Genomic DNA, 25,781 nt, shown 5'->3' with positions numbered 1-25,781 from the left:
TGCTTGCTAAGTCTTCTTATACAACTCACAATCAGAGGGAGGGAGTGGGAGGAAGCAGTGTGATAACCAGTGCCAGCTTTGAGATAAAGCCCTCCACCTAATCTCTGTTTATTTAGACAACCATCTAACCGCAGCACCAGGCGTAAAAACAAACCAGGTGTATGGCTAAGGGAATTTCTCCTCCCTTACTGTGATTGCATTATGTTTTTTGGGTAAAGGAAAGCATTTTTTAAAGATTACTTTGAAAATTTAAATTAGCCCAAAGTTTGAGGTTTTCATGTTTGGATTCACTTGGCTGGATGTGCTTTTTTTGCTTTGTTTTGTAGGAAGGGGAGGTAATGGTAACAAAGCACATTCTATTCCATGCTTTTTTATTTCATGAGGTTTTGGAGAAAAAGACTTTACCATATCATATTCACAAAAAAACTTTGAAAATTAGGTTCCCACTTTGAATTATTTTCCACCGGAGGGGATTCAGGATGTTTGGAATAAATACAAATATCATGGGATCAAACTGTAGTAAACTTAGCAGTGTTTTAAATATATTTCCCTAAGGTGCTGACAGAGAGTTGGGCACCCAGCACATCTCTGCTGCATCAGTGCTGAAGCTGCTTTTCCAGGGCTGAAGCTGCTTTTCCAGCCCAGATGCCAAAATAGAAAAGCTCTTGCAGGTCAGGCTATGAGAAGCAGTAAGGATAACTGAACCTCCCTCCACCATCTGCAGCAATATTAAACAGTGGTGGGGAGCTTGCATGTTGGCTGATGGCTCTATTTCTCCTGCCATATGAGGCCAAAGTTGCCTCCAAGATATTCAAACTCAGTTTTCCCCCTTTTATCCCTCTGATAATTCACCTCCCTGTTTACTAAATCATTTTAGGTAGGGGGAAGTGATGAATATTGCTGAGTGCCAGTTTTTTTGGTGCAAGATGAATAACCCCAAGGAGCAACTTACACTGAGTCCCAGGCTCCTGTCAGCCCTATAATTGATGATGTTTTCACTGTAAGGGGTGGGGACTGGGACACATTAAGGCTCAATAGGGGAAGTAAATGGAGTGAATTGACTCAGCAACTCTGCCTTTTACCACAGCTTCTAATAAGGATAAACTGATTACTGCCAAATGTACTTTAACATCACAGGGAGGGGAGGGAAAATAAATCGATCTGCTCAAAGGAAATAAATGCCATACCAAAAGTTTTTTTAGAAGTGAACTTTTATATGCAGAAGCATAGAAGCATATTTTGGCAGTGTGCTGCTGCTTCTTTCCGGGTTGCCATTTGCCACTAAACCAAAAATGAATTTGCAGCCTTAAAACACATCCTAAAGATGAACACAGCAAAAAAGATCTCTACAAAGCCAACTTATAATTTTTGTAATCTCACTCTCAAATGACTTGGAAAACAAAGAGGAGCTCGGCAATGCTCGCACTGTCTTTCAAATGCCGACTTTATGTCAGCATCTTTTTACAGCAACTGAGAGACCGGATGCTCCACTTCTGCGCCAGGCAGTGGGAAAGGCAAGCAGGCAGCAGCCCAAGTTGCCAGGGGTGACTATGGAGCTGACAAGGCCAGGATCCAGCAAAACCTGCCCTGACTGATGACTTCTGGGTTCCTGCTGACCTTTGATCCCTTCTGGTTTGGTTGGGAACAAAAGAGCCTGTTCACCAGGGCCCCTCACAGGTATATTTAACGAAAGCAGCCATTGCCTATATGCTGATTAATGTGTTTGCCTTACATGCAGCAGGAGGAGGACCACGGCCACCCCATGCTGCTGTGCAGGTAAGTGCCAGCTTACCTAGCTTGTATGTCACACAAAATAAATCAAGGAAATCCACCACAAGGCACATAAAAAGAGCTAAAACAGGTAAAGACAATTTTTGTCACTGATGCAAGAAGTTGCTGAGACTGGCGATGACGCCATGAGCACTATCCCTGTGGACCCAAAAATCTGTGGAGAGTTTCTGTCATTAGAGATTTGATGCTGCTCTGACACCAAGGGCCATCAGCAGCTCAAACATGCTGTTGCAAAGATGCTGTCGGCTACAGCAACCATGGAGGATTCTGTCCAACCCTCAGCGGCCACTTTCATCACCACATATTGTCACCATAGCAATGAAGCTGAATGCGGGCAAATGACAAGGGTCTGTCATCACTCAGCCCTGGCCTGACAGCCCTCAGCACCAGTTGCTCTCATCCAGCCTCAATACACAAATAGGTCCTCAGCAGGCCCAAAAGTAATAATCTGCCCCTCCACAATGTCATCGTTTCACTGGCACTCCCAGCAGCAGTGTGCAGCCCTTATACCCCCTGGAGATGGTTCTGCTTTATTCCACAGTGAGTTTTCATGCTTTAGGAAAAAGGAAGTCAGAAAAGAGAGAGCCAGAAGGGAGACAGTGGTAACCAGACATCAAATATCACAGATAATCAAGGAACAAAAAACAAAAAAAAAAAACCAAACCAAAACAAAACAAACTATTGAACAAAAGGAAGTACAACATGAAAATGAATGTTTGAGAGGAAAACAGCAACACTTCCTATGTAGTGGCTTCAGCAAGGAATAGCAGTGGTTCTGACAAAATCTAGAGCTCCTTTCTAATATTAAACATGGCAGTTGTATATAAAATGCATCCGCTCCCTTCACAGAAAGAGGTGTTTGGGGTGAAGTCAGGATAACTGGCAAGGTATGCTGGGCTGTCACCGACAGCAAGCACGGCCAACACACTGCTCTGCCTTCACGCCAACACCAAAATCAGGGTCCCAGCTATTTTCACGCTCTTCCTGCCAGAGATGCCACAAAGAGACAATTAAGTTGTTCTACTTCCCTGCTGCCTGGGTGGAAATACAGCAAGAAATGACAGAAATCAGAGATGGCAAACACTATCTCATCTAGAGCTTGTCTGCCTGCTTGGATTAATCATAACATCTCTATTTCAGGAGAATTTCTGTGTGGGGTCAGTTTTTACTCATCCTGCCCATGCAAACTCATCCCTTCTGATTGCAGCACGTGGGGAAGATGGTGAGAAAGATCCATCTTGGTGGTTACCTTACTTAGCTCATCTTGACCACACACTTTGAATTTTACTTTGTGTTTAGTCATACAGAATACCCCAATTTAACAGCAACCTTGTGTTACCGTGCCAGCCCTCTCACCATTTCAAAAGCTGCCTTTGAATGATATTTAATTTAGGCTTGCTTACATGCTACATTTGCTAGCGAACACATTGGCTATGTGGCTCTTATTTAACACGATCACCGTCCCCCCATAGTGTGCAACACGCTCGCCGGTCTGCAGCAGCCCTGGAAAGGCAATTCACTGTTCAAACATTTTTTAAACCTGATTTACCGTTCCAGAGAAACAACTCCGCAACTAATCTTCCAGGACAAATGTAATGCCGAAGAGCAACTAAACTGAAACGTATAAATTCCATATATACTTAAAAATATCATTGTCTGTAATTTAATATAACAATATTTCTAGGCCTATAACCTTGCACGCAGAGGCAATTTCCCAAGCATTAATACTTAAATGGGTCATATGCACCACATCTGTCATTCTGTCCTGAAGTCTATGAGGCACAACCAAGACTCTGCAAGCCTATTGATTTTTCTAGCATTTGCTTTAATTTACTTAACCATTGAGAAATCCATCAGTACATAAAGGGCAACTGTCCATTACTGCCTCATTTGCAGACATTCTTTCCCCTCTTTTTTTTTTTTTTTTTTTTTTTTTTTTTTGGTAAATATTTCCCTTTAAATCACTGTGTGTTTACAGTGTAAAAATGAAATCCGGAAAGCGCTCACACCTGTTTCTGTTCAGTAACTGCTGCACTGAGGTATATGTAATGTGCTTAAAGATAGAATAAATATCTAGACATTATTACATCTGTGTGCAAAGGGTGGTAAATTAGATCCTAATTACATTAACAGGGATTCTGCCTCCCAGCTTAAATTTTACATGAGCACTCTGTAAAAATCCAAAAGCTCTGCTGTGGTTTCTTTACGAGCTGGTGATTACAGCTACTTCCTATGCGGTCACTAAATATTCTGTTTACAAATAAATGAAGAAGCTTTGAGCCAACTTGCCAGGGTAATAATCCGTGTTTTTTATTTTTTTTTCCCCCAGCAAACCTTTACCACATACGCATGGCAACAATCAGAAGCCCCGGCTTCATCTAATTACTCTATCACATAATTTCACAAATTGCCTTTTCACTGGGGAGCCAAGTGCAAAACACGCTCACAGTGGGATTTCAGGCAGCAGCTTTCATTTACTACTCATTTCTTGTTAAATTAAACACAAAAACACCAGTTGTGTGAAAGAAGTCAAAAAGAATGCTTGCAAATGAGCCAGACAAGTGTATCTTATATTTATACCATTTGCACAAAATAGCTCATTGGCAAGCTGGATTTTTAACAGCACCATTAACATCTTTAACCCTTTTAAGGCCTGGCATGAGGCTGGTAACTGGATCATTCTGACCAAACTCAGCCCAGCTCAACAGGACCAGGCAGCAAATTAGCCTTATCCTTTTGTTCATAACTGGGAAGAGAGGCAGCATGCCCCGACTGCTGCCTCCACGCAAACCCTCTAGCTTACCAGAGGTTAGAGGACAAAATTGATTCCACGAATTTCTGGGTATTACACCCACCAAAGGCGAGGGAGGAAACAGTCCTAGAAATAAATCAAGTGGGATTTGTAAACTCAACTTCGTTTTCATCCAGGACAGCCCTCCAAGGTGTGGGGTACCAGTGAGACTTGGGGGCACAGAGACCTGGAGGACCAGACCCCTGCTAATTATCTGAGAGTTAACAAGGCAAGATTGCAAGCTGCCACCAAGGAACACAAATTATTTTGAAAATAATTGCATCCAGTGTACCATCGCTGGTAGAAGTGAACCAGAGGTTACACAGCTCTAAAATGACATTTTGAACATCAACAAGTACAAAACTAAAACACGACCATTAGTAATTAAAGCTGCTCCTTTTGTAGCACCAAAGCCAGTAGGTCAGGTACCATTTTACATCAGAAACCAGCCTTGATGGCTGCAGATTTGCCAACACTATCTACACAGGGAGGAAAAAAAAAACATTAGCAGCAGCTGTCTGTGTGCCTCGACATTGAAAATCCTATTCATACAGACAGGTGGAGTAATTTAAAAGCCAATGTGGTGCAATTTTGATGCAAGTAATGCGACTGTTTACTAAAATGCCACTGTTACTGCTGTTTATGAAAACATTACTAAAATTGCATTTTATTCATAAGAATCCTAAGGTTTGGGTCATTACCAGTTTCAAAATTATTCCAACCCCAACTGCATCTTACAGCCCTCTGGGGTTTACAACCTGCTGCACTGACAGACCCATGCTCAGGTTTCAGCAACGAAATCAAGGGTTTATCCTCTCTGCCGTTCTCACAAAGCACGGTGCCGTTCCTGCATCAGCACAAAATCCACGAAAAATAAGCGGAGTTCTGCCAGTGAATCTATTAACTAGCCAGATTGTCTAATATGGCATTTACTTTTCCAAAAATATCATCAGGAATCCCAAAAGCTCTGTCTGACATGAATAAGGATGGCCTAGGAAGAAGAGTTTGACTTCAAATCTGACTTTAGAGCAATCAACAGAGCAAGGAGCCCAAGGCAAAGTCCCATCATTTTCTTTCTGAGTTCAAAAACAGACCTTGGAAAACACCTTTATATCATGAGCAGCCCCTTGGTTTTACTAATGTGACTCAAGTGACCACTTTAGTGTCGCTAACATGACTACCTTGCTTTTTGGATCACTGGGACAGAGGACCCATTGTGAGAAAAAGTTTTGTTGCAGTCAGGTTTTTTTTTAAAGTACTTTCAAGTGTTTAATGCTGTACAGGTTGGATTAAGAAAGGGCCAACCAGTAGCCAAGAAAAGAATATTCATGCTACATCTAAAATCTGGGAAGTATTTTCTGGGCAGAAGTTTCTGCTTCATAAAGCAAAAGATGAAGTGGTAAGGCTCCTAGACCTTGCCTTATTAAAATGATGGCCCGGCACTGAAGTGAAACGAGCACTCCACTAAATACTCCGGGTCTAAATCAGGCAATGATGCAAAAGGCGAGGTAAATTAGATAACTACATATTAACTTAAACTCTTTTCTGCCTACTTACCTTCTCTCTACACATATATTTAGCACTGCTGTAGCTTACAGGGTGAGAAGCTGGAAGTACAATGATGACTCATCAATAAGGTAAGATTGGTTGGACTTGATGATCTTAAAGGTCTTTTCCAACCTTAAAAATTCTATGAATACATTTGTTCCATGAATAATGACTCCATGAATATTGAAAATTGGATTTTCAGCAGAGCATTTTGTTGGAAACGATGGCCTTACCCGTGGAAAAGTTCAGCTTGCACTACCGAAAAAAAAAAGGTTCCCTTCCAAGGGAAAATTTTTCTCTGGCTAATTTTGATGGGCAGATAGCAAACATAAGTACTTAATATTAGGAATTAGAGTCTCTTGAATAAATGCAACAAGAAAAAGCAAGTAAGCTGTAACAGTGCAGGTTCTGTGTAGCTGAAGGTAAATGCAGGAAAAGGGAAACAAAACTTTTTTTTAAAATGGGTAAAAAAACCAAGTCACTTCTCATGTCTGTCTTGGAGCAACAAACAGACTATAGTCACCACTATATCACTGCTTTGGTTTATCCAGACAAGGGTTAAGTTCATGCAAACAGATGTAGGATAGTGTATGCCAGACCAAGGGAATGCATCTTACACAACTTGATGTACCACTTCCAAATGTGACCCTATTTGAAAGGCAGCTTATCTTACACCACAGATTAACACATCACATCAGATACGCGCCCAACTGGTTTGGTGCCTCGTATTTTGGCACTTTACCTGATCTGATTCAGTCATTTGCTAGCACACTGGCATGCTGTGAAACTGCTTCAAGAGTTAGATTTCAGCGAAAAAATTAACACTGGCGCTTACATACATAAGCATATCTGAGAATCAACATAGGCTCTTTTGTAGCAACTGTGTTAGAGGACAAGCTAAATAAACAACTAATAATGAACAACCAAGCCCATTAATTTATCCTCATTTCCTGCTCACCCACTGCTTGCCAAGATACTGTTGCTGCCTTTAATGCACTTCATAGTGCAAAGTATTCGCCAAAATATTTCCATGGATACTTCCAGATTTAAAAACTGGTGACCAAACTTCTTCCCTTCCAAAGGTGATACTCGAGTTTTGTACGTCTGCTTTGACTGCAGAAGGACAGTGCATCGTGTAACACATTGCTGTGTCTTGACTGGAGGAGGCTAATTTAAAAAATGAAGCTGCACACGCAAAATATCACAGCTGCAAATATAAAAAGAAAGGAGAGGGTGGAGAAGAAAGCAAAGCATCTACTGCTGACTTAAAAATTCTTATTACTGCAAACATTCTTGCTGGTTAACTCATTTCCGAGAATATTTATGCAAACAAAAGGAGTTCTAGTACAACCAGAGCAAGTGTAATTTAGCATCTGAATTAATGTTTATCATGTTTCAACTTTTCAGTATTCCCTTGCTTCTACTCAGATGTGAAATTCTGCTCGTGTCTAAATACTAATGTGTTTCAGCAGCTTCAAAATAATTCAAATTCTTTAATGTGCTAGTGGCTTCCACATTGGCACAATAGTGCCTCCAAGCTAGAAACTAGGGGAAACTGGGGAAGAGGCAGGATAGTCCTTTGGGAATAGACACACTCTTCTCTCTCTCTCTAAACTCTTGTTGGCTCAGGTTATTGGCTACCTTCTGATTTCAACCAAAATACTTCCCTGGATCACTGCCACTCCCAAGACCTGTGAGGAGCCCCGATGAGATGTCACACACCCTGTAGTTTAATACATGATGGTTGCCTTCAATAGAAATGGAGCTAAATCACAGGTGTTAAAAAAACAGATGCTGTAACTACACCACACTTCTGAATGTGAGAAGAGCCTAAGTAAATAATCTGTTTTCCTTGAACTAACTGACTAAAGCATCCTCTATTCTTCCTTTCTGTTCTAAAACCAGAGTTTTGTAGGACAGCTCAGCAGTGACAACTTAAATGAGACATGCTCCTTCCAAGAAATCATGAAACTCGAGCAACAGCAGCATTGCCAAGGGTATCACCCAAAACACAACAGTTTTCTTTCAAAATGGCAAAATTTCCCTCATGCTATAAAATGGATCAATCCTTGGAAGTTGAACAGCAGGTCAAAGCTACAAATTTGAGGACAATTGAAGAAAATGCTGGAGTTTTTAAGTCACTGCCCTTCATAAAACTCTGAAGGGTTAAGAAGTTAATTCAAACACAGCTACCTAAATCCTCTTTGTCCTCCTATCTGGAGCTCTCAACTCAAGTGGGACAGAGCCCCAGAAAAATTATCTTCTCCCATAATAACATTTTGCATTTTCTGCCATTGGAGGTGACTGCCACAGCATCCTCCCCCAGCAGAAGGGAGTTGAGACCCCTCCTTGCGGGTTACTTGCACCAACCTATGTTAGATGCTTTTGTTGGATGTTTTGACAGGAGCAGGAAAAGCCCTGGCTCCCACCTTCCCAGTCAAGGGGATGGTGGTGCATGAGTGACTCAAGGGAAGCTAAAAAGCCTGGCTTTTCCCAGGAATTTGGGACAGCTGGCACTGAGAAATCTTGCAGATGTGGAAGAAAGCTTTTTACAACTTCATCCACAATAAAATCAAGTGAAAGAGGAGACTTGCGTATTTGGGATAAAGTGGGAGGACACCCCCACCCATTCTGAGACCAACATATGGAAACCTGACCCCTGTTACGCAGATGAGCTCCAGGAGCCCTCTGGCATTTTGCAGAGCAAGTACCAGTTGGTGCAGGACGGAGACTCACTGTAAGTTGCACTTTTTAGGTGGGAGGCGGGAAGGGGTGTTGTTTTGTTTTAATGCTTCCAAATCTCTCAAGAGAAGAACAAAGAAAACTTGATTTAGCCAAGTATTCTCCCCTTTCCATGTTTTCAGCACCCTAGTTTTGGACCCATCTACCCTTTCACTATACTCCTTTCCAAAACCAGTCAAGCATCCCACATGGGAGTAGGGGCAGGCAGCCAAATTAACCCCACGCTTCTACCAAGGCAAAATCTCATAACTATGGAGGGATGAGAAAAGACATGAAATCGACTTGTTTTGACTTTAAAGACTTTTTTGACTCTATTTTAACTGGTAAAATATTAATATAAAAAGAAAATGGAACTAAAGACAGAACTACATGGCATAAATTTTCTATCACGACAACATCCTTGAAGCGATGGGGACTATTTTTCTCTGCTAGATTCAAATTATCTACTTCCAGTAAATTCTTTTACATATAAAAGCTTTACTAAATAGATTGCATATTGCTTATTTTAAATTTTCTTGTTTCATATCATGGCATCAAGTAATCAATAAAGGTTAAAAATACAGATATATAACAGAAAAAATCCTTTCACTTTAAAGTCAACATCTTTCAGCCATGTCTTTTACTTTCTGCTCAGTCTCCCCTTTCAGTAAGATTTAACCTCTTAAGGAAATTGTTTTCAAAGCAGTTAAAAATAATGATTAAATTATGGGATTTACATGAAAGAAATCCTCAGCCCATTCATTTTTTTTTTTTTAAATCATGGCAATTTGTTTTTTAAAAGGTGTTTGAAGTCCTCAAATCTACCTCTTGGCACCATTAAAAGGGAGTAGTTTATAATCCCCTAATGTGCTTAAATAAAGCCTTCAATAGTTTAAATTGTTATTAAACATCTTTTGGGATTATAATTTTATGGCTTTTTTTGCCTGATTAGATGATGAATGTGAAGATCATCAAATACTCATCATATAACAAACCAATTACATTGTATAATCCCCAAAATGAGGTTTGAATCCCAACATTTTAAATTAAGCTGGATTTAAAGGATGCAGAGTAGTCACAATGAGTGAAAAAAACACTTGAAAAGACACCCCACAAACACCCTTCTCCAAGTTTTGAACAAAGAGGTATTTATATCAATTCCAATTACCAATTTATACCAATAATACCATTGCTGGGACAAAAACCTAGGATGGGCTGAAGCAGAAACTAACTCTGTTGCCACGATTAAATTTACACAGATTTAACTGTAAACAAGTTTATTTTTTAATTCCCCTCCCCTTCCCCCAAGTTTTTCCCTTATTTCACAATCCCTGCTGAGGGAAGTACATTACAGTGAGGAGATATGCTTGAAAAATTTGGGGGAGAGATGAACTCTGAATAGGGGTTAACTGCTCAAAAAAAAAGTTAAACAAAAAAAATGTAGAAGTCTAAAAGGCCTGCAAAACATTGCTGGGCTGCAACACACTCTGAAATTATCCTTAGGGTGATTTTCTGAAGCAAAGCACCAGCACAGAAGCGGTTTGCCTCAGTCCCTCATCCAGACCCTGCTATGGCATTTAATGATCATCTGATGCCACTCCACAAGGCTCTTCTCAGTTTTGACTCAACTTCAGCAGCTCTTCACCAAATTATTATTATTATTCTTTTTTTTTTTCTTTTGTTCCAGATAATAACAAGCTTCCATCTCAAATTTATAGTAAAGTCCTAAAAACAGATTTCATAAACCTCCAAATTTGCGAGATGGTGTCATAAGCTACCATGAAAAATTTTGACAAGCTCCACAAGTACCTTTCGCCCAACTAAAAGCCCACCTGAGCAGCTCTTCCAACCCAGATGTTTAAGCAAAATTAAATCAGAACAGCAAACAGTTAAAAAAAAATCCTACAAAGTCCTAAGTGTGAGTCTGGTCAACAGTTTTGCAATTGTTTTAGCTGATTGTTTCTGCTGTTATTATTCCAAGAGGGGAAAAAAAGGCAATTTGGACGAATTTATCCCCTGATTTACCCCTCAAAAAGCTTCAGAGCACACTGCCTGCATCTGCAGAGGACAGTGCTTGCCTACCCTTTGGGCATATGTCAGCTCAGTTCTGCACATCAGTCAAAATACTGGGGGGGTGCTTGGCTGGAGCCTGATACTGAGTGGGAACTACTGCCCAAACACTTCAGCATCCGGAGAGAAAAAAATTAATTTCCTCCTGAGCATGAAACAAGAACTAGGGGACAAACCTTCGGAAATGAAGTCAGTACACAGAGGAAGACTTACAGCTCTTGGAGATGGAATAACTCCATAGAAGGAATTAACCCAACCTATCCACTTTTGAAAGACTATATTTGTCCAATATTTATTTTAGGTCTTTCCAACCAATAATCATCAGTATGACAGACACAGCAATTACTGTCTATTTTATTTAATTCCATGCCACTGATGTGTATTAATATTACAATTGTGAAAAAAAATTTGCTTTTGAAAAGGAGGACTCCCAACTAACACACCAGTTAGGAAGCACCAATGGTCAGTGAGATGCTGTGTTTTTGCACTTAACTGCTGCTCATTTGTTCTCTGCCATTTTTCAGATGGCAAAGTGAAGGCAGGTAAAGTGCTGGGGGAAAAAGGGAGGTATCACCAGTCATGACATCCCCTGCCTGAACAGAACCATCCCTCTGTCTTTCCTCACCTCCCACTTTAGGGAGGACCTTGTGTTCATCCTACAAAAGACCAAATCCACTGATAAACAAATGAGTAAATAAATAAATAAATAAATAAATAAATAAATAAACTGTATGGGATCTGTGGTTTTCTCAGGATGATCTCCCCCCTGCAGCAAGGACATTGGGTGGGAACACCACCAATACCATTGTGCAATGTTATAAGAGCAGCCATGAAGCCCAGATGCCCTCAAAAATGAACAGGAGTTTTCAGTCTCTCCTTCAGTGTCTCCACCCACTACTCCTCAGCTCTTATCACAGCCATTTTTTGGGCCTGGATATGTTTTGGTGGTTTTTTGCACCCCAAGCAGCCTGTGAACATGTTCTGTTGCTCTAGCACTTGGAAGAGCCTGCAATGTTCTGCAGACATGTTTTAATTCGAGGAAACTGTCCAAGATCCTACCCAGGGTGTGTTTCAAGGTCCTGCCTGGAGGTCAGACTGGATAAACCAATTCTGTTTTATTGAATTGATCAGATAAATCCGGATCTACCATGCTGCCAGGAGAGGAGAAAGCTACCCTGAAAAAAATCTGTATGTTTCACATGGCTGGGCTGGCTCTGCACAGGGGATGGTGGATTTTCAAAGCAAGCTTTAGCTCAGTGTTACGAGGTAGAAAATGCAGCATTGCATAGGTCCTGGAAGAAATGGTTCTTTCTGTATTTGAGTTTTCCAGAAGCAGAGACCAGCTTACAAGCAGATGTGCAGATATTTTCTCCCAGGGGCTGCTAGGAGCCTGGAGCAAGCTCAGCAGGCACTCTCCTCTTTTGAACACTTACCACACAGGAGAAGAGTGAAAAGCCACTAAAACCCTGCACCTAACACAGGTGAAACAGCGAGGGGGTCTGTTCAGGCTGTTCTCTGGTCCTGAGACTAAGCACGGAATTAGCTACAGGGTCAGGTCAAGCTCATGTAGTTAAATGCTCTACACAGGGTGGCTCCTATCACAAAGGCTTTTTAGAGACACCCTGCAGCCTTCTGCCATATTCCCAGGAAGGCATTTGGAGGGGGCATACCCAGTCCAGGCTAAGAGTGTGCTGAAGACTGCTCAAACAGTTTGCCAGGATTGACCTTTGTGTTTCTGTGCTCAGATTTGGGTGATGCTTTATTTACTGGCACAAACACAGCAACAGGCCACTTTCAGGAAAAAAATATTTATACTGCTTAACTTGCAATTCCTCACTGGAAACTACAGGAACTGACAAGCAGTTCAGCATTTCCTAGTGTGCCTTGTCCTGACTGCAGAGCTTCCAGGGCCTCCCGATCCTGAACCTACACCAGGTGCATCAGCCTGGTGTGAGCACTGCTGCTGGCACAGCACCCATGGACTGCTTGGGGGGTGGATGTCCTTAACCTCACATCTACCTGCAGAGAGACACCAGGTGTCAACTCATCTTGGGTGAGGACTTGCAAAGGCAGAGCCATCAACACCAAAGGCACCTCAGCCTTTGGGAAGCGATGGCACCGAACACACCAGACAGGGCTGAGGACCTGGCAAAGCTGGGACACGGCTGACATGGAGTCTGCCAGAGAGACAGATTAACCTGGAGATATCTGAGGCCCTCTCTGGCCTCCGAGGAGCAGGGCTCCAACATGAAGGTTCATTCATAGCAACACAGGAGCGCACAGGACAGGATTCCCTGCCTGATCCCCGTGCTGACAAGAGTCATGGCAGATATCTGGTTTCTTGGCTCAGCAGGGGATGGAGGGGTGATGTGCATGAGCACTTCCTCTGCTTTACGAGTACACCCTTGGCACAGCTCCCACCAGGGCTGGGCAAGCTGGCCAGCTTCTAGTTTCATCCTGACCCTAGCTACATGCAGTGGAAAGAGTCAGCTACTGGGGTTAGAGGCAGGAGCCCTTCTTCACCACCACCTGCAGACACTCCAGCAGCCCCTGCCTGACCCTTATCCTCTTAGCACAGAAAGGCTGAGGCAAAACCCTGGGGCTCAAAGCCCAGATGCCCACTGTGGATAAAAACACAGTGACAGATCACCACAATTTGATGAAGAAGGAGAATGGCATTAGAAACACTTTTCTAAAGGCTAATGTTAGAAGGTGTGGTGCATCTTATAAAGCCTTGAAAGCAGCATCCAGCTTAACCCCACACACCTGTACAGAGCTTTGATTTCTAATCCCAGGAATAAAAAACCCCATAGAGGTAGCTGTGGTAACAGAAATAACTGTGCATACCCCCACCACTCCCTAACATTAAATACAGGGGTAACTTACACTCTGGGAATGAGAACGTCTCAAAGAAAAAAATTATACTTTGCTATTAAACCAGATACATTCAGACCTTTCATCATGAAGCTTCTGATGATCTCTGACAAACATCTGAATAAGGTCTTTGTTTGCTTTTGGCTTTGTTTTTTAATCTCCCCAATTGTTTTCTGCAATTCTCTGGAGCACAGAACCAGGGGCCAAATGCTGCTCTGTGCTCCAAAGCAGTGATTCCCACTGCAAAGCAGGACAGGTCTGCAAGGTTGTATTCATATAAGCTTTAAGTAAAAATCACATTTGGCAGTGATGTCCTCTTAACAACTGTGTCTCAAACAAACAAACAAACAAATCTAAAAACAACACACACACACAGAAAAAACCCCATACCATAAAAACATATGCTCTATGCTCTTCCCCTGGCATCTAGCAAATGAGGCAACAACAACAACTCTGCTCGGAAAAGTCCCTCTACTGCCTGGCAGCAACATCATACGTATTTTTTGCTTTCTAAGACTACTACAACTATGACATTATCCATGTTTTATTTTGCATATGTGATCTAGAGTTCACTTACTGTTAGATGCTGGAACAGCCATGCCCTCATGATATTTGTGGCTACTTTGGGAAAGATGCCACGCTTTTTATGTCGCTTTTTGTCCTTATCTGGATCATCATCATCACCTGTGCTGGGGGAAGCTACACTGTTGTCCAAGCCGTCACCTGTAAATATAGTGAATCAAATTTTGACTTATGCTACCTTTATATACTTCAGCCGAAGCCTGGCTTTGGGTATAAACTGCATGAATATTTAAATGAGGTATAAATTCTTTAACACCGTAATTCACCAGGGGTTGAGGGGATGGGGGAAGGGGGGGGGAAGAGACACGGGGAGAGGGAGGGGCTCAGAAATGTGTTAGCCCCACGCCGGTTTATCTTGAAGGACATTGTGGCCATCTCCGCCATTGTAACCCACAACAAAAAGTGCTTACAAATTACAAAAAAATATTTGCAAGCACGCAACTTGCAAAGGTGGAAATGCTGGCTCTTCTTCACACTAGGTCACTTCCCAAAGATTCATCCCAGTCAGCTACTTTGGCTGAGCTGACAATTAGGAAAGTATCAATGGTGTTCTGGGATGGGGATCATGACGTGTGTGAAGCTAGGTGCCTCATCCCGCCCTGGGGTGTGAAAAGTGGGGTGAATGCAGCTCCCTTGCAACATCATATTCTCTCAGCAAATTCAGAAAAAAACAGATGATTGAGGCATTGCATATGTTAAGTCTTTTACAGATGTTGGACTTCCCCTAATTCTTCGATGGGAGTGGGTAGCTAACTGGGTCCCCTCTTCCCAGCCCCAGCCAAAAGAAATTCAGAGGGGGATAAGCAGGCACCAATTTGACATACACCATTAGGAATTAACACCCTGCTTTGTGCCAGTGTGCCATATTTGTAATAGGTGTCTGCTTCTGTGAAACAACCGCTGATCCAGAATGAATTTCCTTAACGCAGAGAAGGTCTCAGACAGTTCTCATCACATCAGCAACACGTCTGTGGGAGGATGCCACTGTGTAACAGCCTGCTTGGGTCTGGGCTGATGGCTTAGCGGCCAAGGGAAAACAAAAGTTGCAGTGCCTAGCAGTTTGCATGCAATTTTTGTTGCAAACACTGAAAGCAGTTTATAAACAAGCCCACAGAGCAAGTAAGTCTTTGTGTTGAATGCATGTGGACTGAACAACATATCCTGGCTTACAAAGATCATGTATTTGTAGCAACATGGAGTTGTGATGTTATTAGGGAAGTGTTTTTTGCACCCCCGGGCAAGAATGATGAAGAAAGTAATCTCAGTTTGGCTGAATACAAACTATCTCTGTTAGCGACAAAAATAAAATATGTTTTAAAAAAGGGATGCAGACTGTCATGATTTGTTAACAGCTTTCAGCACCAACGCTATTATTAGTGTTATATTCTTAGCATGTTACTGACCGTGGCAAATTTATAATTGTCCTTATGACTTGGTCTGTGTCTTTAATGAAACTGTAACCTTGGATAGTTACAGACAAACACAGGATTTTTATGAAGAAATTAGATATCCAACAAATTCTTTGAAAGCCCAGTACGTAAAAAAGGGCTTTTATACAGAGAAGCAATTCACCATATAAAATAATAATTCATAAAAGAAACATGAGCAAAGGAAACAACTCAACAGCATTTAAAATTCCACGGGCTAATCTACTTTCTGTCTGCAAGAGGCAAACAAGGAAAAGAAAAGTATTACGCATTCATTGATTAAAAATGAAAAGCTTCTAACCTAATGACACTGCCTTTCACCACCTCCCTGCCATCGTCCACCCACCCTCTCCCCCCACCCCATTTTTAAAAAAAATATACTCATTTCAAACCCCCTTCAGATTAATTTAGCAGGCATTGCCTCATGCCTGACGGGAGGAGGACTCATTGATAATTTATGGAAATATCTACTATAATCCAAGGGAGATGACTTTTTTTTCCAGCTTTGTGCATCAATAGATAATCAAGGCCTTCAAGCAGCCTTAGCTTCCCATTACCTCGGGCAAAAGAATTCCTGAAAGCATGCCTCCAGGGCACCTGAATTATATCCTCCATTAGGGGAGGAAAAGCTTTCTGCATTCCACCTATAACACTCCCCAGAACCTTTCCTGTTTATTTCTGCTGTATGAAAGCAGAAGCATTAGGAACAGGATTTTTTAAGTGAAGACTTATGTAGATACAATGGAGAAACCTTTCAAGCGCGAGCCAGATCACCTCCTTCAATCCCGGGCAGTGACCTATCCCAAATAAAAGGTTTCTGTTACATCATTAGCTCAAGCCAAAAACAGCCTTGGCTTAATGCATAGTTTGTTCTTCCTACTGTTTTTAGGCAAATACTGCTACTTTACTCCCATCTGGGAGGGAAATTACACTGCTGGGCTGTAATCTAAGACAAGATTTTCATTGGAAGCAAATGCTTTCAATCCAGTGTAAATACTGGTGTATGTTCAGAAAAGCCTAAAACAATAAACCCTGGCCTCGACCAACACAAGTTAGAGAAAGTGAAAAGCGGGGAGAGGATAAGAAAGCGGCCGGCTATCCTCGGAGCAAATGCTTCTGTAAATTGTTTAACCTCTTCCACTTTTTTTAAATGGAAAATTGATCCCGTAAAGACTGAAACCACAGAGAGAAGTCTAAATGGTCAATTGTGGATTTTAGTATTTCCATCTACTTTGCAACTCGATACACTCACCTCTGTGAGGTCTCCAGAGATTCCCCCCTCCTTTTCTTTTCCTCCCCCCTCTTTTCCTCCTTTTAAAGATCACTAAACAAACTCGAAGCACCACTGACCAGCCACACGGTAGCAGCTACGAACTGCATTTGTAAAATGTCGGTGGCAACTCTGTTCCTGGAGTTGACTTCTCCTGCCGCCAAATGAAGGCGAACTGAAAAGGTGGAAATAATCATAGAAATGATGGTAGTCCATAAACAAGCTTACAGCCTCATTAGTATAGCGGGAGGCTCCGCTGGGTGATTTATGCTTGTTTTGCTGATGCCATGAGGAAATGCCATAGGGCAACTTTAGCCAGCTGCTAATGGTTTCTGACAGCTTCTTAGCAACTAGTGCAAGCAACGCCGTGGCGTTTGCTAGTGACAGAAACCGAAAATGTCATATTATCTGCCCATGTGTCACGAAGTCCGTGTGGCAATTAACTAGTAGGCCAGTGACTGAGGGGCCACAGGCTCTTCAGAATGGCCCATGGCTATTTGGGGTCAAAGCGGGCGCAGCGTTCGCCTTTATGCTGCACATATGCATGGGTGTGTGCATGATCCCCATCGTGCTCCCTCTGCCCCACTCCCCGATCAGTTTGGTCCATGCAGATCTTTTGTCCATGGAGAAACTCCATCTCACTTTCTCTTTAGGCATGGCGTGACATTATCAGAGGGACTGCAAGTAATCTGTCTTGATATGATGGTTGGAAATGGCACTTTAATTGGCAGTACCTGATTCCCTGGTTTTGAGTGCTGGATCCGAAGGTGCTAGCTGTTTTTCTGCTCGCTCGCAAATTAGTCTAAAAGGATTTAAGATCACTGAAGCAGACTCGTTGCCTGTCAAATTGCTGGGAGCACAGCAACTCTACACAGCAACTAGATGCTATTTAAAAAAAAAAAAAAGCAAATGCAGAGCCTGTAAGGAGCAGAAGGAGAGCCCAGACTCCGCACGCCCGTTCCCTGGCGAGCAGAACCAGGCGCTATATGTCAAACTGTCAAACCTTTCAGCGTGGCCGTTTGCCCTTTCAAATAATATTTAAGAATTGTTTTTACACAATTTTTTATAGGCCATGGTCTAGTGAAAGAGGCCAACCAACAGAGGAAGGAATTTGTACTACAATTCGTCCGTGGACGATTTCTTGCCAGACCCAGGCCAGTCCCCACGGAGTGAGGCAGGTGACCTGTGGCAGCTCCCTGGCTGTTGGGGAGCTCCAATTTCAAACGCCCTCAACTCCAGCATCCCCGAGTTGCCTATTTAAGCACACCCAGGCATTTAGGCTGTGCTATCTTGTTCCATTCAAGAAAGGATAAAGCAGCATTTATCGTATTCAGCCCTGCTGAATGGCTCAGACTGGCCATGCCAGCAGGGGCTCCTCTCACTGCGTTCCCCTCTCCACTGTCACCGCGCCTTACAACTTCCCTTCCCCTCCCACTCCCCCAAAAATCAGAGGCAGAAGCAGCAAAGGGCAAGCGACTTTACAGCAGCCCCTCAAGTGGGTAATGCTCTCTTTGTCCCGGGTGATAATGTTATAAACCTTTGTTGACAAAATAGGTGCTTCTGGAGAGCAACTTGGCACAGGCACTTGCCTTCAGCAGCCATGGTTGTGGCAGGAGTTTACTGGTGATTCCAAGTCTCCCTCACTCCCACACCAAACTCCAGTTAAACGTCATCACCCCGCGACGCTGGAAAGTCTGGCAGTGTGGCACAGCTGGGCGACTTTCAGCCACTCCAGCACCCAAATTTACTCTCAAACCTCAACCATCGAGGCTGCCCAGATAGGACATAAATATTCCCAATCCCAAGTCATGGAGGTTTCTGAAAGGATGGGAAATTCACATGTCCTAAAAACTCCAGCCTTTTGCTTGACTACAAAATCCATGCCTCTGCATGGAGCTCTTTAGATGAAGGTCCTCAAATGATTTTAACTGACCAGAAACCTCAGGATCAAAGTTCCAAATACAGCTTTACTGAAAATACCTTCCAGATGTAACAGGTTATTTCTCACTCCACATAGCCCTGTCCTACTATCAAGTCTGCTTCCCATTCCTCTGACAGGACATATGAGAGAGCTTTTGGGGTCCAGTGTTCAATTTTCTGGGAGGAGGTAAAAGCAGGGCACCAGCTTTGCTGAGGTATACCAAACAATATGATGAACACTTCCAGCTTATACAGTCCAGCTCTACATAGGAATCTAAATACACTGCTTTAAGGAGTTCACAGGAGAAAATGTGAAAGATGTGCACCCAGAAGCCCTAGGAAAGGCCTGGAGCAACTTTTAAGTGGACTGACTAAAAGCTCCTTATGTTCAACCTATTTGGATGTGTCCAAATGTCTCCTGTAAAAAAGAGTTTCTGTCTCCTAGAAGAACTTCACAGTTTGCATGGAACTTTTGTATTTCATGAGCTAATATAAATTAAATATACACTGTGTTTGGACAAAACCTGTTGACTTCTGTACTAGATTTATAATGTATTCAGTGCTATGAACTGAAACATCTCACATGATGGCCCAAAATTCATGGTCTTTTCAATAGTGTCTTTTTCTTTCCTAATTCTATCACAATTTCTTGCAAGAATTTAGATACAAGTTCCTCAAATTCCTGCTTCTGGCAGCATGAGAAATCCTAAATTGCCAAAGCCAAATATTTAACTGTTCAGTGTCCACCCACAGCTCTGTTGGCTCCTTTCTCTTTTAAATATTCCAAGAACCAAAAACTCTTCAGTAACCTTTCCAGGTAAGTGGAAAGGAAAATTCATTAGCTTCAAGCAACATAATGTACTAGAGAGATTGTAAGTGGCAAAATTGCTTTCCTTAACCTTTCTTCTGTGTCATGTACCAATTTAGAGTAACTACTGTGATTTCCACAGCTTTACCTATGTTATCCCTTACAGAAATAAAATTCCAGTTTGCTGGATACTCACACATCCACCATGACAACTTTTTGTGGAGCAAACCAGGCTTATGTGTGAGATTTTCCTACAAGGTACAAAATTATGAATTCTCAAAAAAAGCAGGTCCACAGATGGAACAAGCTTTTCTGTGAAGCAAGAGAGGGAATATTGTTCACAGGAAATAGAACAAAGATCATCATTTCAGACCACCAGCTTTGAATGGTCTTGGGCAATCACAGAACGTGGAAATTCCTTTATATGTATATATTTTTCAATTTGTTTCAGATACAACTTATATATTGTTGTATATATTTTATATACAACAATATGTTGTATATAAAATATATACAATGTATATATTTATATACATTGTATATATTTTTCAATTTGTTTCAGATACATTTTTTATATATGTATATATTTTTCAATTTGTTTCAGATACAACTAGCTCCAACTTGGCACAGGAATCTGTTGAGCAGAAGTCGCACCCAAGTCTCTCTTACATGAGTCAGTGCAGATATTATTGACGTCCACAAGTACCGAAGGACCAGTTCAACACTCAGGAAGTATCACTCCTCCTTAGAGCAAGGTGGCTAAAGAGGCAAGCTGAGCAGCACAAGGGCTGAGTGCTCGGGTATGCCAGGAGAGAGCTGGAAGGCACTGACACAGTCTGTGGGTATGTACCCAGCTGCTAAACCAAGCTGTACCTATCCATTGAGGAGAAACATAAGTTTTAACATTAAAAGGCCATTAAGTTTAGAATATTTCCCCAAAACACATTATTTTAAAATTTAAAAACACATGCATACATTGCATGTGTAACATTAATTCACTGATGGCTCTCAATCTGCCAATGCCCAAGCAAAGCACACGAGCTGAGAATGGGACTAACACAAAATGGTACTTCAGGAAGCATAAGATAACTATGGAATTTCTTTATTGGGAAAAGGATTTTCTATTATTTTGGGTCCACGATTTGTTAGATATGAGGAAGCACCCACTCCTGGAGCTCCTGAGGTCAATGGCAATCACCTCAGCACACTGAGTGGCCTATAGAATGCCCGAAAAATAATTTACTATGATGATGTAGCTCTGCTTGTGAATTTGAAAAGTGGTTTTGATGTGGGAACATTTTTTTTTTTTTTCATATTCCTTTAGGAGAAAGCCTCCTCAAATATACTTAATAAAAAGTTAATGAGGAACAACAAGGTTGAAAATGAGCATTAGCAAGGAACAAATACCACGTGTCTGGGAGTGCACACATCTCTTAAGGAGATGCAGTGCATGATTCATGCAAGGATTCAGATCATGACATAAACAGTGGGAAGTTGTCAGTCACAGATAGTATCCACATTTACAAGATACTAAAGGACACAGTTGCAAAAATATGCTACTCAAATATTCACAGATAGCAAAACCTGGAAAAGTATAAATTACACTGTGGCATTTCACAAACTTTCTAAGTTTTTTCTTGAATCATTGTACCTTGTTCTTCAGAGACAAGAGCATCTTTTTCTAGGAACTCAACCATCTTTTTCTGACTTGAATACCCTTCATGCAAGCAATGAGCAAATCAGTTGTCTATGCAAAGAATAAAAACAGCACTGACAAATAATGGGGAAAAACCCACAGATTTTACTCATCTTCATTTCTTTGGCAGCTTTTTATAGCTGAAGTGAAGGAAACCTCTTCTCTTGCACCAGGTGTCACTTCTTAATGAGGCTTAGAAAACTACGATATTATGGGTAAGTTGTGCCATATTTCTGGAGCTGTGCATCACCGAATGAAATACTAAAAAGAAAGCAATTCATTGTATGGGAAGCAAACAACTTTCTGCTGCCAACAACAGAAGTTTACTTTGAGCAGTTGGAAGCACATACCCTACAGAAATGTATCTGGTTAAACAGAAAAACATCCTGCTTTAACCAAGCATGGTAAAAAGCTTAAAAAGTCAGGGAGTTTTTTTCCCCTAACCTAAAAGCCACCATGGCGACTCTACAACTTCTTGGGAAAAGCTGTTTTTCAGTCTTTTTTTGTGAAACCTATCCTCTCCAACCTCATCACAAGAACTAGTCCCATCAGTTGCATTCTCCATGAAAAGTTCAACTACACACAACTGAGACATGGGTAAATCCACCACTGGATTCCATCCGACTAACTTCCTTCTACAGCAGGAGCACAAGAAGCAGCAGGAGCACAGGACAGCTCTGCCATGGGGGAAACATGCCCAATTAATGCCCCAAATGGCCATGAGGTCAACTTCTGTAAATCTCTATAGCCCCTTAACAACTGGCTCTATCTTTGTGTTTATCCAGCTCCTAAGACACTTGACTCTTGGACTGAGCACAGGCAGCTATAAAAGGCTCAAAGCAAATATCAGAAGCATATTACGTATAAACTAAGGGACGTGTTATCTGCAGAAACAGTTTATTATGTGGAGCATTTAAGTAGGCTTCCTTCCCTAAACATAGCTAAATTGCCTTGGGCCCTGCCTACATGCCTGCTCCAGAGGAGAAGACATTGTAGATTCCCAGTTTAATAACAGAAAATATGTGCCAGAACCTTGACACTGTGTAAATAATTCAAAATGAGGTTGTTCTATTAAAAATACTTTTAAAAAATGTTGGGCAAGACAAACCAAAATACTTGGGACTGTTGAACCAAACAAAAGCATTTTACTTTGGGCCAATTCAAGACCAATCAGTGATGACCCAAGCTGCAGTTTGCACGGCAGGAACTATAGTTCAGATACTGTTTGTCCCAAATCCTCTTTTGCAGAGCTGGATGCCCTAAGCCACCAGAGTCATCCATCCATGATGAACAGGAGAGGGTTAGTCTAACTGCAGCTCAGGCAAGTCAGGATTCATGACCTACCAAACCCACTTGAGATATTTCCCATTGGAAACTGCCAAAGCCAAAAAATTTTCCCTGTCTCTAGTCCATCAGTTACATCATCTGACAATAAAAACCAAGATACAAATGAAAGAAAACGAACATTGAACTTCACTTTGCATGCCATGCTGCATCACATACTCTATTTCCCCACATACAGTGACATATATTGTCACTTCGCAATTGCAAAAGGCAGCTCTAAAAGTGATGAGAATAAAATTCCCCCGTCTCATCTACCTCTCCTCTTTTGACAGTAAGAACATCTCCACTGCCATTGCTAAAAACCAACCATCACGCCATACAGCCTCATACAGATCCACCTGCTCCAGCAAATCCCATTCACTGAACCCTCCCAATTGGGCAGCTAGTGAAAAAACATCTGGCTTTAAACCCATGACACAAATTAATTATTTCCTCGTACTTAAAGCAAGAGGAAGATAATTTAGATTTGTTATGGAGTATTACTCCAAAAACCTTCATGAGGCAAACTGGTAATTCCCACTTCATGACCCTGGATCTTACAGCTATGGAGAAGAGGGCAGGGAAGAGCATTGGCCATGTCCACTCAGAAGAACCTCAACTTCCACAAGTTTGAGGTCTTTGAGGTCCACGTGCCTGCTGGCCTAAACTACTGGGCAGAGAGGGTCAGAACATCAGAGATTTGTGAATCTTCAGTGCCTGGGCTTTATATGAACAAGGCAAGACTCAGATCAAAAAAAATTTTACTCCCGTTCTCTAAGGAACTGTAAGAAACATTTGCAATCATGGACTGAATGGATGGCATTTGGACTGCACTATGAATTTCCTCCCCTCATCCTGTCCTAGCTCTGTCTGGGATGCTCAGAAGCAGCCTGCTTTGCCACCCAAAGACAAAACCTTATGTTACCATGCACGTCATGAACTCAGGAAAAACACCTGAATTATAAAACATGCATCCCTCTGCCAGACCTTTCAAGGGAAGGTTATACACAGAACTAATGTTTTTCCCCACTGCTTCTTGCTATCCAGAATCCTAACTCCACTGCTTTTGTTTCTCCAGCAAAAGGTTCCTCCTCTGGAGTATCTGTGACAACAGTGGGAGGCTGCTCCTCAGGAAGGGGTTGAGAAGCGAATTTGGCAGAGCCAAGCTCACATAAAATTTTCTTCCACTACTGCTCCTCTCCCAGCTCAAACAGCAAATCTGTTGTGATGAGGTAGCACCTAAGAAAGGCACAATAGGAAAAATCCATCCTGAAGCCAGGCTTTAATGTGAAGGCATGGTAGCACTGGGTCTGATGGCCAGCAAACAGGCACACTGCTGCCACTCACACAGCTCCTGCTGCCCTCTGCTCTGCCCAGATTCTGTGCCTCTATGGGATGACAGGGATCAAGCAATGACTATTGTGATCAGGCCACTAACTCTTCTTCTGCTGCATACACTTTTCCCATAAATATTCCTTGGGTTTGGGGAGGTGGAGTGGCACTGAGGGGCAGGTCAGGGTGCATCCAGGTGGCTGGTGTGAACCCAGCCCCCATGGCAGAGCCTGAAAATTCTGGGCTCAGAGAGCCCTTCACAGAAATAACAGTGATGGGGAGGTGGTCTTGACCCTGCTCCTTGTGGTTGGCCACTGGCCACCAGGCTCAGGTCCTGAGTTCCCCTGATGGTCCCTACCTAGGGGCACACAGGCAGTGACAGTCCTTTCAGGAACTTCAGTCCTACTAAGCTAGCATGTCCCCTTAGGCTCCAACTTAATGTATTCATGACACTGCTATGTCTTTGGCTTCCTACGACTTTCTATCACAGCTTCTGGTGTTTTTATGTTTGATTTACAGAGCAGTTACAGTTTAAGGTGTGGATTTTTTCCAAATTAAAACAAACAACCAACAAATCCAAATGCAAATCATTCAGGAACAAACAGACGTTAGAGTCCAAAACACACAATGAAGGTGAAAGAAAAGTCAGATGAATGCTGGACACTTAAAAACTTTCCCTGAATATCACCTACACGTGCATGCTCACTCTATTTTTTCCTTTCATCTTCCATCACTACGTATTTCTAGATATTACCTGCCTAGAATTACCTTGAATAGGCAAACTGATAGGAGGAAAGGGACAAGCTTCTGGTGCACCCCAGAATTTGATTATTATTTATGTCACTACATCTCATGGCATCAGTTCCAGCTGCGAGAGAGATGGATGATAGGAAGGAGTTAACTCAGTCACATCCAGCTCACCTCTTTGACTCCATAAGAGTGTTTAACCAAAATCTGACAGAAATCTCGAAGTAAAGCTGGGTCATAGCAAAAAGCCATCCATATCTTAAGAAAAAATAAATTATGTTTACATCCTTCAAAAAGTAAGCCAAAATTATTTCTGGTTTCTTTTTCAACTCACAGCATTTGTCATTAAGAGCAGTAGAAATGTGTAGAAAGCAAAAACTGTAAAAGCTTTCAGTAATTTGATGTACTTTAAAGGACATGAATGAGTAACCAAGGAAGCTAAAGAAAACCTCAGGTTCTAGCAGGTTGAAACCACAGGCATCAGCTTCCCCATGGCAGGTATAGACTACAAGGAAGAAGAATCTCACTTTTCTGATGAAACAACCACATCCTTGTTGAAAAGGCTGAGGACACTGTCTCACCCCTTCCACCCACCAGTGGTGGAAGAGGACTCTCACCTGCCCAGCTCACCACTCTATCTGTCTCCTGAGGCAGCCTTGCAGTGCCTACAAAATCACCAGCTTCACCCTCCTGACTGCCAAACATCCTGTTCAGATGGTACCCTCCCAGCTGAGGCCAACAAAGAATGTATTTCTGCTGTGCACCCCATCTTTTTCACCTCAGCTTTCAGGATGTGCTTCTCAGCTGATGTGCAAGGACACACCACACACACACACACAGAAGCCAATGCTGCACCGGGTCAAACACCAGCAACATCCCTG

General features: G+C 42.2%; 1 protein-coding gene across 6 annotated transcripts in view; it reads right to left on the bottom strand.

The window, feature by feature from the left end:
- Positions 1-25,781, bottom strand: part of MEIS1 (Meis homeobox 1) — a 107,945-nt gene that overhangs the window by 37,080 nt on the left and 45,084 nt on the right. For all 6 annotated transcript variants that reach the window (XR_005952634.1, XM_041404250.1, XM_041404251.1 and 3 more), the window contains one exon: positions 14,373-14,518. Coding sequence is in view for 5 of the 6 variants with exons in the window: in XM_041404250.1 (XP_041260184.1) it covers positions 14,373-14,518 (146 nt within the window). In the remaining variant the exon portion in view is untranslated. The remainder of the gene's footprint in view (positions 1-14,372; positions 14,519-25,781) is intronic.

The sequence above is a fragment of the Onychostruthus taczanowskii genome, unplaced genomic scaffold (assembly GCF_017590055.1).
Source record: "Onychostruthus taczanowskii isolate IOZ18803 unplaced genomic scaffold, ASM1759005v1 scaffold21, whole genome shotgun sequence".
In the NCBI taxonomy this organism is placed as follows: Eukaryota; Metazoa; Chordata; class Aves; order Passeriformes; family Passeridae; genus Onychostruthus; species Onychostruthus taczanowskii.
This window is presented reverse-complemented; position numbering and strand designations above follow the sequence as displayed.